The sequence below is a fragment of the Bufo bufo genome, chromosome 1 (assembly GCF_905171765.1).
Source record: "Bufo bufo chromosome 1, aBufBuf1.1, whole genome shotgun sequence".
Lineage (NCBI taxonomy): Eukaryota > Metazoa > Chordata > Amphibia > Anura > Bufonidae > Bufo > Bufo bufo.
In genome coordinates, this window is record NC_053389.1 from 504711223 (window position 1) to 504728877 (window position 17655).

Consider the following 17655-nt stretch of genomic DNA (forward strand, 5'->3'; position numbering starts at 1 on the left):
TACATACAGAGTGATCTATTTCAAGTGTTTATTTATTTTAATGTTGATGATTATGGCTTACAGCTAATGAAAACACAAATGTTAGTACCTCAGAAAATTAGAACATTACATATAATATAATATTGGCCTGCTGAAAAGCATATACAGTATACACACTGAATACTTGGTGAGGGCTCCTTTTGCATGAATTACTGCATCAATGTGGCGTGGTTTGGAGGCGATCAGCCTGTGGCACTGCTGAGCTGTTATGGAGCCCAGGTTGCCTTGATAGCGGCCTTCAGTTCATCTGCATTGTTGGATCTGGTGTCTCTCATATGTCTATATGAACAGAAAACGACTGTATTTTTGTCCTATAAGACGCACCAGCTCATAAGACTCACCTAGGTTTTAAAGGAGAAAATGGACAACTGCTGAGTCAGTTGGAGGTTAAAGTGAAGGGGGCTAAGCTGCAATGCCACTTATAACCTATGGACATGATTAGCACTGTTTTCAAAAGATAGCAGCACATTTTTTTTACCTTGGACAACCCCTTTAAAGAAGAGTACATGTCCAATAAATAAGATCTTCTGAGGAACTTATAAGACCCAAGTCATACCCAAGCTTGACAACTATATATTCACATAATACTTCTCTAATCATACATAGCAGGTGAATAGACAGAACATAGATTTTTCCAAAATCATTTCAGGTACCCACGGCATTTGATTAGATCCCTTCTCCAATGAATTACTGCAAAAGTGCTGAATCACAGTGATATTCAAGATGGCACAATGGCACAGTAATGTTCAAGATGGATACTTAAAGGGAAATGTTTGATGCATGTGCTAAGTTCTGGCTTAATGAAACCGAAAGATAACAGCACCATGGTTCTTTTTCACATGTGTTTGGCATGAGTGTAAGTGAAAAGAAACAATGCAATTAAATATGAGGAAAGGTTTAGAACCTAATAAAGGAGCCTCGGTTTCTGAACAGTGAGACTCTTCACTACATCAAAGGAATGCATAAAGGACTTTACCACCAATAGTGCTCTTTTATCCTCTCATAACAATGGTGAGATTTATACAAAATGCGAGCATTTTAATAGCAAACAAATTGGAGAGATATCAAACATTTTGAAAATAGTAAGTGTAGAAAGAATTTGGTAACAATCTAGTGTCGTATTTGGCTTATACATTCCAAATGCCATACCGTAGGTCTTTTTTTTTTTCAATTTTAAAGGATATCTGTCTTTGCTTCATGAGAAGCAAAGGGTCCATCTCCATACTCTAGGGGTATCTCTCCTACCCAACATGTGTATATGAGGGGAGAACACCAGTTACTCCTTGGATGTAAAAACATTGGGGGGGGGGGGGGGGATTTATAAAACTGGTGTAAAGTAGAACTGGCTTAGTTGCCCATAGCAACCAAATCAGATTCCACCTTTTATTTTCTAAAGGAGCTGTGAAAAATGAAAGGTGGAATCTGGTTTCTTTGGGCAACTAAGCCAGTTCTACCTTACACCAGTTTGATAAATCCCCCCCACTGAGTAACTATGGGGCTTGCCATCCCTAAATTATCTATCAACATGACCATAGTCACAGCAGTTTGGAAGTCACGCTTTCAATGGTTTGGTGCCAACACAGTGCTCCAAAGTTCTCCTTAGGTCATTGCTCTTGTTAATAAAATTATTTAAAAAGTAGAAAAGAAAACAAATGAGGTGAATATACAGGTCCTACAATAGAAAGCCAAATGATACATTCCGTAATAATGCTCATTGACACAATTGAGGAAGACCCAGGCCTCCAGGTAAGCCTAACAGATGGAGTAAACCAATGTTTCTAAACAAGGGGCATACTTACAGATGAGGGTGAACTGCTTAGCAAAATAAAATAAAATCAGGTGCTGATCAACACTATCACAACCTTTACCATCTTGGACAGATTTTTTAACCCACATCTCCATTCTGGGATCCTGTACAGGTTAATATCCATTAAAATAAGGGCCACAGCCATCCTGGCCTGGACTCTTTCTCTTCATGGCCACATAGTAGCCACACTGGCTGTTTTTATGGAATATAATTTTTATGTTTATGCAGATCTTGTACCAGTGACACAATGAAGAGATTTATCAGTAACGTAGTTAAATCGTTTTATTAGATGTTGACTATGTCCTAAAGTGCTCGAAAATGGTATATCTGATGCAACTTCAAAATGTATGCCACATCCTGCCTGGCGTACTTTATACCAATATTTTGTGCTCCATACAAGGCGGGTTCTGGCTGAATAATACAGCAAACATAATTACAAAAATGAATAATACAGCAGTCAGCCACCAGAAATCACACGAATGAGAGATGACGCTCAACCCAGTCAATAGCGACCGCGGCATCTGTGGGGTTAGACAGAGGGAGGGGGCTACCTCTCCCTTCCAATCAGAGCCCCTGCGGTGAAATCTCAGGGCTGTAAGAATCTCATAGACTGCAAAATCATTCTACTGTAGTCTATAAAACAAGACATTAGAAGATCGCATGTTCAAGTCCCCTAAGGGGACTAAAAGTTGCAGCGTGATAAAAGTTTTTAAGAAGCATAAAATTATTAAAAATATAAATCCTCCCCTTCCCCAATTTTAAACATAAAACAATTAAAATTATCTTCATACTCACTTGCAATCCAACTCTACACTCCAACAAACCAGCAGTAAAATGCATTAAAAGGAGTCCCATGGAGTCCACTCAATGCATATTACTGTTGGCTTGTCGGAGCAGTGAGCAAGTGAGTATGAAGAGAAAAGTTACATAATCGGACTTAGCATCACTTACTCCAGGTACCAGCAACTTCTGGCACTCCAGCTGCTCTGAAACTACAACTCCCAGAATCCTCCTTTCCCTTTTTTGGGAGTTACAAGAACAGATGAGCAAGCGTGCATGCTGGGAGTTGTAGTTTCACAGCAGCTGGAGTGCCGAAGGTTGACAAACCTTGACTTACACTGCTTAATCTAGTCTGTGTGTGTGTTCTGAAGTGAATGTTGTTGGAGATACAACAACTTACAGCTCAGTCTATTGCTGGAGTGACTTCTGCTGGATTGACTGCAGTTCACAGTTATAACACTAGATGTCGCTGTTACTAATGCTCACTTGTAGTCTCTCTATGCATTTCTATGATTTGTTGCATTTCCTGTACATTGAGGTGAACTCACTGATTTCTTTTTCCTGTCTGTGCCATTTACCATGTAAGGTGACCTTCTGCTATTGCAAGCATGTTCCAATAAAGCCAGTTCCTGTTACTCCACAATGTCTGATCCGAATTGACTCCGCTGCACCCAGCAATCATACTCTGCAACAAATGTGAGCAGCACTGCAGTAATCAGTTCCATCCACTACACAATGGACGGAGCTGCTTGGCTCTGGCACGAACTTCTGGCACTGCAGCTACCCTAAAACATCTGATCAACTGGAGTGTGTCCCTCCACCATACTCAACGATCATCTATTGATGGTCTGTTCTAAGGATAGGACATCAATAGTAAAATCCTTTAAGCTAATCAGGCTACTTAGTCATAGGGACATCTTGTACCAAATAATTCTCACATTTACTCATGAACACTCCTGCTATACAAAGAAAAGAAAGAGATCTACAACTGGCCCTTAGTTAAAGATGGAAGTAGGGAAGGGTTGTTAGGTGGTGAGATCAATAGAATACATAAGGGCTCATGCACACAAAAGTATTTTCTTTCCATGTCCATTCCGTTTTTTTTTGCAGACCGTATACGGGACCATTCATTTCAATGCATTCGCAAAAAAAAACTGAAGTTACTTTGTGTGCAAAATAAGTGCAGTTGATGTGCCTGTAAGGTGTGCTCACATCAGGCTTTTGTCCCATGCTTAACCTATACACATATGGGGTCATTTATCATACTGGTGTAAAGTAGAACTGGCTTAGTTCCCCAAAGCAAGCAATCAGATTCCACCTTTCATTGGTGGAATCTGATTGGTTGCTATGGGCAACTAAGCCAGTTCTACTTTACAACAGTTTTAAAACTGACCCCCATAATGTATACGTTAAACTGATGCCCAGACGGATGCTATACAGTGGCATTCAGGGCTGTAGATAATTTTTTTTCCTGGGGGGGTTCAGCTTTCTCAAATTATAAGAGTCATCATCCACATCCACAGATATCTCCCCCCCCCCAATAACAGTGTCCCTGACAGTGTTCCTATTGTAAGACGGACCCGCCGTTCCTTATGTAAGTGACTAAGTGAGCTACTTGTGCAAAGTATATGTACTACTACTATCTAATAATCTATCACTAACTTACTGGGACTGGGACTGTCAGGACTCCAGATAGGCTCCAGGCTGGCTCCCGCTCTTCAAACACTAAAACTAGGCGGCCGGCGGCAGAGTAACGTGACGTCACTCACTACGTCACGCCGCAGGCGCATGCTCCTCCCACTTTATTAATGAAGGCGGAGCAGGCGCGTGACGTCGGAGTGAGTGACGTTATGTGGCCGGCCGCTGGGAGGCGGAGTCACGGAGGCGGAGCACAGGAGCAGTGGGGGTGGACTGAATACACTGTCTACAGTATGTGTCTTTGTGTCATAGTTACCATCTGTGCGGTCGCCGGTCGGACACTAGTGCGGGGCTGGCAGGCGGCAGTGCAGGAGGAGGAGCACAGGGGTGTGATTAGGGTGTGCCCAGGCACACCCGGCACACCCCGTGCGCACGCCTATGCTGCCCGCCCTGCAGCCTCCATCACCTCTCTGTGTGCCGCACTGCCCGCGCCGCTATTGGAGGTTAGGAGGACAGACACTCTGGGGGGGGGGGGGGGTTTGAATCCCCCTATCCCCCCCCTTATCTACGCCCCTGGTGGCATCAGCCATCATAAGTTGTATGTTTTTTTGCTGGACTCTGCAGGATGGAAAAGCATACTGTCCTACACTTTTGTATGTTGGTCTCCAGAATTACGTCCTGACAGGTCAATCTGGCAGACCCCATATAAGTCAATGGATCTGTCAGCATGTACTGCAGAACTGATGGGTCCATATAAGTCATGCATCCTGTAAAAGCAGACCCTGGTGCTAGTGTGAAAATATTTATAGTGTTGCTACAAAACATGGGTTTAAAACAGCTTTAATATTATCTGTATTTCCATTTGTACCACATTATACTTCCACCCTATTAATGTCGCCAGTGGTTAACCAGAACTGAACTGTATTACACTGTAGGTAATATATTTATGGAGTGAAAAAAACAAGAATAGTATTTTGTGGTATGACTTAAATGTTCTTTCCTTGAGACACAGTGAACTTAGTCGCGGGGAGAGGGCTTACAAAGCATACATGTAAAGGGTAGATCAGCATTTTCTGGCCACAAAATATGTGTACAGGAGAACTGCAAATTTCCTGAAATCCCAAATTTAGTTAAAACTATAAAAGCAAATTGGGTGAGCAACCGTAGACTGTAAGAATCTGTGTAGCATGCGACGTATATAAGGATATATAGAATGTATGCACAGTAATGGGCACATAGCGACTACTGGGTGATTACCATCACAGACTTTACTGTTATACAGCAATGCAAAAATATGACACTGTGGTGGTTTGCCATGCAGGTATACTACACATCACAGTTAGCTTTTCTTCATCTGACCCTGTTGAAGTATACATTCTGCAATTTTAAAGTGAACCTGTCATTCAGAACATGGTCTGAGCTGCAGGCAGCATGTTATAGAGCAGGAGGAGCTGAGCAGATTGATAAATCGTTTTTATGGGAAAATATTCAATAAAACTTGTATTTTATACATTTAAATTCGTGCTCATTCTGGGCTTTGAAGACAAGGAGGTGGTCCTATCAATGACTGACTGCTATCTCTGTATACACAGTTATAGAGGGAAGGCGGTCATCACTGATAGGGCAGTCTCCTTGTCTTCAAAGTCCAAAATGAGCTGAGATATAAATGTACCGTATTTTGCGCCCTATAAGACGCACCGGCCCATAAGACGCACCTAGGTTTTTGGGGAGGAAAATAGGAAAAAATAAATTTTTAACCAAAAGGTGTGCTTTTGGTTGGTTTGGAACTAATGGTGGTCTGTGGATGGCACTATTACTGGGAATCTGTGAAGGACACTGTTATGGGGGGATCTGTGGATGATGGACACTGTTATGGGGGGATCTGTGGATGACGGACACTGTTATGGGGATCTGTGGCTGGCGGACACTGTTATGGGGGATCTGTGGATGACGGACACTGTTATGGGGGATCTGTGGATGGCGGACACTGTTATGGGGGATCTGTGGATGACGGACACTGTTATGGGGGGATCTGTGGATGACGAACACTGTTATGGGGGGATCTGTGGATGACAGACACTGTTATGGGGGGGATCTGTGACGGACACTGTTATGGGGGGGATCTGTGGCTTGCACTGTTACAGGGGGATCTGTGGCTGGCACTGTTACAGGGGGGATCTGTGGATGGCACTGTTAGAGGGGGGATCTGTGGGTGGCACTGTTATATATGTGCCATCCACAGACCCCCCACCCCATAACAGTGCCATCCACAGACCCCCCAGCCCATAACAGTGCCATCCACAGACCCCCCCAGCCCATAACAGTGCCATCCACAGACCCCCCCAGCCCATAACAGTGCCATCCACAGACACCCCCCAGCCCATAACTGTGCCATCCACAGATGTCCCCCATAAAAATGTCATCCACAGATCCCCCCCCCTCGCCGCTCCAGTATACAAATATAAAATGTCTTATTCAATTAAAAGTGATTACACATGTCCCCTCACTCCTAATAGTACTGTACATCCTAACCGCTTCAGTACAACGCAGGCAGGCAGGCAGGCCGGGCGGCCGGCGCATCACTCACTGACGTCACTTGCCTGCGCCGCCTGCTTCATTCATAAAGTAGGCGGCGCAGGCACGTGACATCAGGGAGTTACGCTGCCGCCCGCCCGGCCTGCCTGCCTGCATTCTACTGAAGCTGTTAGGATGTATGGTACTATTAGGAGTGGGGGGGCATGTGTAATCACTTTTAATTGAATAAGACATTTTATATTTGAATATTGCAGCACTGGAGTGGCGGGGCCGGACTTCAGTGACTGCACCGCCCCGCCGCTATTGCCGGCCCCCAGCTCCTCCTCCCAGTCCCTCACCGCTCGCTCGTACATCGCAGCTTGCGATGTAAAACTGCCAGCATTCGCCCCATAAGACGCAGGGGCATTTTCCCCCTATTTTGGGGGGAGAAAAAATGTGTCTTATGGGGCGAAAAATACGGTATATATTACAAATTATACTGAATCTTTTCACACAAAACTATATATCAATCTGCTCAGGTCCTCCTGCTCTATAACAGGTTGTCTGCAAATTACTTTATGGTGTTAATGGTGACAATAAAGATGGCAGATCGCATGTGTTCGTCAGCGAACACTGCGAACTGGCCATCACTGGTGACAAGTTACCTTTAACCCCTCTGGGTTTTCATGAACTGGCTGCTTACTCACTGCTGCATCTGGTGAATGGCTGAGCAGTCATTTCATGTGTTTCAAGAGGGACCAGGTAGTTGAGACCAGCGAGAACCTGGGAAGCACTGGAATGGAAAAGATGGGGGATCGGTGAGTATCGTTTCTTTACCAATCTGACAACCCTTTCAGCCTTATTTTATTGGTCAGTATGATTACAGTAATACCAAATTCATATAGTGTTTTTTAATGCTTTCATACTTTTGCAGTATGTTTTATGGAAAAAAAAATGTTTTTATGTTGACACACAATTTTTCTGTTAATGTAGCCATTAAGACAGATTATATGGGGGTTTCGGCACCATTTTGGGTACACATAATTTTTATGTGTAATTTTTATATGGGACGAGAAGCTGTTCATTTACATAATGCTTTGCTGATTGCATACACAATGCTTTGGAATACAATATTGCATCTGCAAGTGTAAGGCTGGGTTCACACGGGCGTTGCGGGAAAATGTGCGGGTGCGTTGCGGGAACACCCGCGATTTTTCCGCGCGAGTGCAAAACATTGTAATGCGTTTTGCACTGGCGTGAGAAAAATCGCGCATGTTTGGTACCCAAACCCGAACTTCTTCAGGCTCAGGTTCGGGCTTGGGATCGGTGTTCTGTAGATTGTATTATTTCCCCTTATAACATAGTTATAAGGGAAAATAATAGCATTCTGAATACAGAATGCATAGTAAACTAGCGCTGGAGGGGTTAAAAAAAAATAAAAAATTATTTAACTCACCTTACTCCACTTGAGCGCGTAGCCTGGCATCTCCTTCTGTCTTCTTTGCTGAACAGGACCTGTGGTGAGCATTCATTACAGGTAAAGGACCTTTGGTGACGTCACTCTGGTCATCACATGATCCATCACCATGGTAAAAGATCATGTGATGGATCATGTGATGACCGAGTGACGTCACCAAAGGTCCTTTACCTGTAATTAATGCTCACCACAGGTCCTGTTCAGCAAAGGAGACAGAAGGAGATGCCGGGCTACGCGATCAAGTGGATTAAGGTGAGTTAAATTATTTTTTATTTTTTTTAACCCCTCCAGCGCTAGTTTACTATGCATTCTGTATTCAGAATGCTATTATTTTCCCTTATAACCATGTTATAAGGGAAAATAATAATGATCGGGTCTCCATCCCGATCGTCTCCTAGCAACCGTGCGTGAAAATCGCACCGCATCCGCACTTGCCTGCGGATGCTTGCGATTTTCACGCAACCCCATTCACTTCCGGAAGAAGGCAGATCTACTGGCGAAACGGCGTTGGGTCAGGAGTTGGCCGAGAGATCTTTGCACCATTCAGGGTATGTTTAATTGTGTTCCTTTGTGTTCCTTCCATCTTAACCTCAGTCTCCACAATCGCCTCTGTTGCATTGTGTTTGGGGCGTTGCTGCTATGAGACTCTGAGGTATGCTCTTTCAGCTAGTATTCTTTTTCCCTGTATTTTTTTGCACTGATCTCCCGGCCTCTCCTTGGGTCCTGCTCCTCATCTGTGTGTCCCGCCTTGTGCTGCCTGTTTTATAATACATGTATGTACTGTTTATATATATTTACAATAAAGCTTTTTGGATTTTCATACATACGAAAGTTAGTTTCATTTTTTTGGTGATTATGCTTGTAGGAAGTACCAAACCTCATTTGCTTCTGCGCTGTATCCCCTCCAGACAACATTTCCAGGTAATTCTATGCAAGGACCATACATTTCAATATGCACTTTATGGTTTTAAAATTGTTATTATGAATTGCTAGTGTGCATCTATGTTCATATGATGCACTTAAGATAAGCAATCATTTGCAGAATATTTGTCTATCTTGCTTCATCTTTTATAATTTAGAGTTTATATACAAGGTCTGAGGAAATCTTGTTTTATAGCATGTGTTGTGGAAAAGCTTGGTCTGAATATTAGTGGTTTGTGAACTCATAAGGTATGTAGATTCTTCTGGCAGACTTCAGTCTCATTGTCAGGCACCCAACTGCCATGGAAACCCATCGTTCCCCCTCCCTCTGTCAGACTCCTTAGATGCCACCATGACTACTGAGCATGGCATCTAAGGGATTAAATGTTGTTGCAGCAGGATGACTGCTAGATATTATAGCTGCCATCCACTGCTGATGGCATGGGTTCATCTTCTTTGCCATCCACTATACATACCATCACAACCTATTGCGGTAACAATACCGCAATTAGAATGTAATGTTATATGCATTTCCATGAAGGGGTTGAAGGGGTTGTTTGAGATAACCACCATTTGACTTCAAAACACAAAATACACTTGCACAAAGTCAGGGATTTTTTAGGATCATAGTGTTGTGTGATTAACCAATTATACTAAATAGGTGATAATACTGTTCTACTGTGTAGGAGGCACAAAACTGCTACAAATGTGGGGTTGTGGAATACGGTTTCATGTCAGAGGTGATACACCACGGCAAAACTGAGCACAGCAACAAGAAACAAGGTAGTTTCACTGCATCAGCAAGGTCTCTCGCAGGTAAAAATGTAAAAGCAGACTGGGGTTTCGGGATGTGCTGTTCAAGCTCTTCTGAAGAAGCACAAAGAAACAGGTAATGCTGAGAACAATAGATGCAGTGGTCGGCAAAAGAAACTCAGTGCAGCAGATGAAAGACACGTCATGCTTACTTCCTTTCTAAACTGGAAGATGTCTTGTAGTGCCATCAGCTCAGAACTGACAAATCAGTGGGACCCTGGTACATCCTTCTTCTGTTCTCAGAAGTCTAGCCAGAAGTGGGATTCCTTGGAAGAATTGTAGCCAAAAAGCCATACTTTCAATGTGGAAACAAGACCAAATGGCTCAACTATGCACAAAAACATAGGAACTGGGGTTTAGAAAAATGACAGCAGGTGCTCTGGACTGATGAGTCAAAAATAATTTTTATTCTGCAGCAGGAAAATGATCCAAGACATACAGTCAATGTCATTAAAGGGCATCTGTCATCAGATTTCTACCCATGAAACTGGCTGACCTGTAGCATGTGCGCTTGGCAGCTGAAGGCAACATATGTGCCCGAATTGCTGAGAAAAATGACGTTTTAATATATGAAAATGAGCCTCTAGGAGCAAAGGGGGTGTTGCCATTGCTCCTAGAGGCTCAGCTCTGTTTGCAACTGCCGTGCCTATGCAATTTGACTGCCAGGGTCAGACAGGTGTGATCACATTTACACTGCCTGGTCCTGTTAATCAAAGTGCAGAGGGCACAGCAGTTGCAGAGAAGGCTGAGCTTCTAGGAGTAACGGCAAAGCCCCTCTTGCTCCTAGCGGCTCATTTGCATATATTAAAACTTCATTTTTCTCAGGAATGCAGGCACATATGTACAAGGGACCAACACAGATGTCTTCAGCTGCCAAGTACTCATGTAACAGGTCAGCCAGATTCATAGGTACAAATCTGCTGACAGATGCCGTTTTAGAACTATCCTCAGTGTAATGAAGAGCAAGGAGTCCTAAAAGTGATGATATGGCCCCCACAGAGTGGAATCTCATCAACTGGGATTACATTAAGAGACAGAAGGATGTTAACAAGCCTACCGTACATTCACAGAAATACTGTCTGCAAGTGTACCTAGAAGAACTGATACTGTTTTGAAGGCAAAGGGTGTTCCCACTAAATACTCATTTGATTTAGATTTATCTTTTATTTCGTTCATTTAGCATTTTGTTAATTGACAAAAATAAACTATTAACACTTCCATTCTTTTTAAAATCATTCTTACTTTTCATTCTTGCCTTAAAGTTTTGCTCAGTACTGTTTTCTACTTTTACAAACAGTGGAGAACCTATCAGCTTAATAAAAAAAATTAAAAATAAACTTAGCATCTAGCACGCTTCTGCTCCCATGCCACCACTCCGTCCTGCCTGCTGGCCTCATTGGTCTTGTGCTATATACCGATGAGGCCAGCGATCGGGTGATTGGCTACAGCAGTCACCTGCGCTATATGGTATGTCATTGTTGTAGTCGAAACACTATGTCATGGCTAGTGGAAAGAAGTGAACGTAAGGGGCTCGAGAAAGTAGGTTTAACATTTTTTTTATTAATCTGATTGGTTCCCTGCAGTTTGTAAAAATTAAATGGGTGAATGCCTCTTTGGTAGAATAAACGGAAAACAAGCAAGATTGCTTCAATAAGAATCCAAGAAAGGATGCTGAGAAGAAATATACATTCTTTTCACAAACCATTAAAATGGAGGTGTGAATGCAGCCTTTGAAGCTACCATTCTGCTTCTATGTGTAACGGAATAAATTGACTTAAAGTGTCCAGCTGTGAGCTCAAAATGATCTTATCAGTAATAGCCGATGCTTATCTGCTACAATTTTTTCGTTTTCTCAGTGGTCATTGACTGGCTGCTTTTAAGCTCAGCTCCATTCGAATAGACCTGTGATCTATAACTAAAGGTCCTGTTACACGACCAATGTTGGGCTAATAACAAGCTCCTATGCGTTTTTACATGGGCCAATCAGGAACTAGTGTTCATTTCAGATAATTGGCTTGATCCTCATCCTAAGGCCTCCTGCACACGGCCGTTTTTTTTCCCCGTTTACTGGCCGTTTTTTGCGTTCCGTATACGGTCCGTATACGGAACCATTCATTTCAATGGTTCCGCAAAAAACGGCATGTGCTGCGTCTGCATTCCGTTTCCGTATTTCCGTTTTTCCGTTCTGTTTTAACATAGAACATGTCCTATTATTGCCCGCAAATCACGTTCCGTGGCTCCATTCAAGTCAATGGTTCCGCAAAAAAAACGGAACACATACGGAAATGCATCCGTATGTCTTCCGTTTCCGTTCCATTTTTTGCTGAACCATCTATTGAAAATGTTATGCCCAGCCCAATTTTATCTATGTAATTACTGTATACTGTATATGCCATACGGAAAAACGGAATGGAAAAACGGAACAAAAACGCAAACACAACGGAAACAAAAAACGGAACAACGGATCCGTGAAAAACGGACCACAAAACACTGAAAAAGCCATACGGTCGTGTGCAATAGGCCTAAAACAGCCCTTAAGCTTAGATACATCACTTTCTGTTATTGCTGTAGTCCTAAACATCTTGCTGTTCCATAGTATATGTACAAGTAGAAGAGTATTAAAAAGAAAAGTACTGTGAAAATGAGCAGCCTAAGGGCTCTTTCACACAACCGTATGTCTTTTTCAGTGTTTTGCGGGCCGTTTTTCATGGATCCGTTGTTCCGTTTTTTGTTTCCGTTGTGTTTCCGTTTCTGTTACGTTTTTCCGTATGGCATATACAATGATTAAATATAAAAAGATTGGGCTGGGCATAAAATTTTCAATAGATGGTTCCGCAAAAACGGAACGGATACGGAAGACATACGGATGCATTTCCGTATGTGTTCCGTTTTTTTTGCGGACCCATCGACATGAATGGAGCCTCGGAACGTGATTTGCGGGCAATAATAGGACATGTTCTATCTTTCAACGGAAAGGAAAAACGGAAATACGGAAACGGAACCATTGCGGAACCATTGAAATGAATGGACCGTATAAGGAACGCAAAAAACGGCCCGTATATGGAACGCAAAGAACGTTTCCCTAATAGTGAGCACAGCAGCGCTCTGTAGGCTGCACATGGCGTGGCTTCATTGTAATACTGGTGGCTACTAACTTGGTTATTTTAAAAAATATATATTTATAGCAAATTGCTTTTATATGGATAAAAAAAACGAAACAAAAAAAATCAAGACTTCTAAATTTTTCTATACGATGTCTCAGCTTACCCTTATATGTTCTTCATAATAGCTGGTGTCATCTGTCTCTATTATGAATCCATTTAAAGACCAGATAAACTCAATCTCCAGACCAGGATCATGAGACGCATGGCACTGTATGGTTGCATTTTCTCCTACTGATACATCAGTGTTGGATGGTGCAAGGGTTATTTTTGTGGCAGCTGTAAAGTGAGAAAACAAAGGCCATCATAAAGCAGTATTAAACTGAGCAATGTACAAACATACTTTATATGACCATGTGGATCTAATATTAATAATTACAATACATGGAAACAATCAACATCCAGGACATAACCTGAATCCCCCAAAAAATCTTTGTCTGGAAAACTCTAGATGTGCTTAGAACTTCTTACATTTCATACTTTTGTACACTGGCCTACCCTGCCGAGTCACAATGCTCCCCTCAACTTAAAGGGAACCTGGTGTCTGATCTGAAGGCAGCATCATGTAAAGCAGGAGGAGCTGAGCAGATCGATATATAGTTCTATGGGAAAGGATTCAGTGTAAATTTAGGTTAAACTAAATTTTTTCCCACAAAACTATACACCAATCTGCTCAGCTTCTCCTGCTCACGCAGATTACTTCACGTTTTCATGGTGACAGGTTGCCTATAAATAAGAAGGATGTCCATATTCTTATATTATGCTATCACAGGGCAAGGATCAACAACCTTGGCACTCCGGCATGCTCCATTCACTTCTGTGTTAGTTCTGAGAAGCATTTAGGCCCCTTTCACACGGGCGAGTATTCCGCGCGGATGCGATGCGTGAGTTGAACGCATTGCACCCGCACTAAATACCGACCCATTCATTTCTATGGGGCTGTGCACATGAGCGTTGATTTTCACGCATCACTTGTGCGTTGCGTGAAAATCGCAGCATGCTCTATATTCAGCATGCTCTATAATGCAGGCCCCATAGAAGTTAATGGGGCTGCGTGAAAATCGCAAGCATCCGCAAGCAAGTGCGGATGCGGTGCGATTTTCACACACGGTTGCTAGGAGACGATCGGGATGGAGACTCGATCTTTATTATTTTCCCTTATAACATGGTTATAAGGGAAAATAATAGCATTCTGAATACAGAATGCATAGTAAAATAGCGCTGGAGGGGTTAAAAAAATAATAATAATAATTTAACTCACCTTAATCCTCTTGCTCGCGCAGCCCGGCATCTCCTTCTGTCTCCTTTGCTGAACAGGACCTGTGGTGACGTCACTCCGGTCATCACATGATCCATCACATGATCTTTTACCATGGTGATGGATCATGTGATGACCGGAGTGACGTCACCACAGGTCCTGTTCAGCAAAGGAGACAGAAGGAGATGCCGGGCTGCGCGAGCAAAAGGATTAAGGTGAGTTAAATTATTATTATTATTTTTTTAACCCCTCCAGCGCTATTTTACTATGCATTCTGTATTCAGAATGCTATTATTTTCCCTTATAACGATGTTATAAGGGGAAATAATACAATCTACAGAACACCGATCCCAAGCCCGAACTTCTGTGAAGAAGGCCGGGTTTGGGTACCAAACATGCGTGATTTTTCTCACGCGAGTGCAAAACGCATTACAATGTTTTGCACTCGGGCGGAAAAATCGCGGGTGTTCCCATAACGCACACGCACATTTTCCCGCAACGCCCATCTGAAAGAGGCCTTAGTGTGCATGTTGGGAGTCGTAGTTTCACCACAGCTGGAGTGCCAGAGGCTGCTGAGCATTGTCATAGGACACTGATGACAAATAGAATACCTCTACATGTTTTCGCATTCATAAGTAAAATGTGATAGATGTTCTGCATAATGAACACTGCTCTACAACTAAACTAATACTTTCATCTTTGAGTCTGTTAAAGCAAATTCCAGACCTAGACCTAATGTATCTCTGAATGTACTGTGCACCCAAAAATGCAGCCCAGCTATACAAAAAGGAGTGTTTTATGCTTTATATTTTTGGCAATTAAGTTTTATATCAAGAGCATACTATTCTGATACAAAATAAACCAAATTTGTATGCAGATTTATACCTCAAACCAATCATTACCAATATATAAACTATTTGTTTAAGAGCCACAGAGAATTTTTATGATTGGAACAATTTTTACAGAGAAACCCGCCATTCTCTATAATGTGTTATTCTATGAAATCACTATGTGCATGCTACAATCTTATAGACAACGGAATTAACAGATAAAAACGTAAGCAGGTCAGATACAATTTCAATCAGATAAAACATAGTTTATATTCAGATCACATTCCCATTTACCTACACCAATTTAGATTGATGTCTGTGTTTCTGGGGACTAAGGTAGTCAACCATGAGTAAGTGAACACAAATTGTAAGTGTAACTGTTGCTGTAGGTAATTGAAATAGTCAAAAAGAAAAAAAAACTGTCTGTGTAGCCCACAGCATCCAATCACAGCATAACTATCACTTTTCAAGAGCAAAATATGCAATGAACGCTGTGCTGTGATTGGTTGCAATGGGCAACAAAGACAGTTTATCCTTTGGATAGTTTCATAACTCTACTTATATGTTTTCTCTGAAAAATATCATTGCATTTCACAGTAAAACCTAGCTCTCTGAAATGAGGGAAACTATCAGAATATCAAGCTGCCCATAGCTTGAAAAGCACAAAACTGAAAACTGGTTCCTTTTAACGCTTTCTAACCCAGTTTTCACCCTCCTGCCCAGGCCATTTTTTGCAAATCTGACGTGTCACTTTATGTCATAATAACTTAGGAATACTTTTATTTATCCAAGCCATTTTCTTGTGACATATTGTACTTCAATACATTTTTGTCAATATATTTTCCCTTTATTTATGAAAAAAATCCCCAATTTACCCAAAATTGATAAATTAGTATTTTTTAAAATTTCAATTTCTCTGCTTTCAAAACAAAAAGTGATACCTCATAAAATATTTATTACTTAACATTTCCCATATGTCTACTTTATGTTGGCATCATTTAGTAAATGTCCTTTTTTTTTTAAGAAGTTAGAAGGCTTAGAATTTTAGAAGCAATTCTTAAAATTTTTAAGAAAAATTCAAAAACCTACTTTTTAAGGACCAGTTTAGGTCACTTTGTGGGGCTTACATAGTAGAAACCGCCCATAAATGACCCCATTGTTTAAATTATAATACTTTTATAATACTTTTTGGGCAAATTTTCCATTTTAATCCATTTTTTTCTTTAACACATCAAGGCTTAACAGCCAAACAAAACTCAATATTTATTACCCTGATTCTGCAGTTTACAGAAACACCCCACATGTGGTCGTAAACTGATGTAAGGGCACACGGCAGGGTGCAGAAGAAAAGGAGCGCCGTATGGTTTTTGGAAGGCAGAGTTTGCTGGACTGGTTTTTAGAAACCATGTCCCATTTGAAGCACCCCTGATGCACCCCTACAGTAGAAACTCCCAAAAGTGACCCCATTTTGGAAACTACGGGATAAGGTGACAGTTTTATTGGTACTAATTTGGGGTACATATGATTTTTAGTCGCTCTATATTACGTTTTTTGTGAGGAAAGGTAACCAAAAAATGGCTGTTTTGGCACCATTTTTATTATTAGTTTTTTACAACATTTATCTGACAGGTTAGGGTACTTTCACACTTGCGTTGTTGGATTTCGGCGGCAGGCCGTTCCGTCGCCGAAACGGCCTGCCGGATCCGGCAATCTGTATGCAAACGGATACCATTTGTAGACTGATCCGGATGCGGATTCGTCTCACAAATGCATTGCAATACCGGATCCATCTCTCTGGTTGTCATCCGTTTTTCCAGAACACTTGGGGCCGGATCCGGCATTAATGCATTTCAAGTGTTTCGGAATTTTAGACTGAGAAAATACTGCAGCATGATGCGGTATTTTCACCGTTTAAAAACCGTACAGTGACTAATCTGAAGACATCCTGATGCATACTGTACGGATTGCTCTCCATTCAGAATGCACTACGATAAAACTGATCAGTTTTTTTTACGGTATTGAGCCCCTAGGACGGAACTCAATACTAGAAAAGTTTAACGCAAGTGTGAAAGTACCCTTAGATCATGTGCTATTTTTATAGAGCAGGTTGTTACGGATTCAATAATATCAAATATGTCTACTTTGTTGGTTTCAGATTAACATAATAAAGCATTTTTGAAAAAAAGTTATGTTTTCGTGTCTACATTTTCTGAACGCCAATTATTTTTTATTTTTATGCTGATCATCTTGTGCAGGGGCTCGTTCTTGAGAGTTGATGGTTAATGGTACCATTTTTGGGTACATATGATTTATTTGATCATTAAATATTACACTATAAGGGGCAAGGTGACCAAAAAATTGGTTGTTTTGGCACAGTTTTTATTTATTTATTTTTACAGTGTTCACTGAGGGGTTAG

General features: G+C 41.7%; 1 protein-coding gene across 1 annotated transcript in view; it reads right to left on the reverse strand.

The window, feature by feature from the left end:
- Positions 1-17655, reverse strand: part of CNTN1 (contactin 1) — a 232856-nt gene that overhangs the window by 35947 nt on the left and 179254 nt on the right. Inside the window, exon 14 of the mRNA XM_040410854.1 lies at positions 13257-13429. Within this exon, the coding sequence (XP_040266788.1) occupies positions 13257-13429 (173 nt within the window). The remainder of the gene's footprint in view (positions 1-13256; positions 13430-17655) is intronic.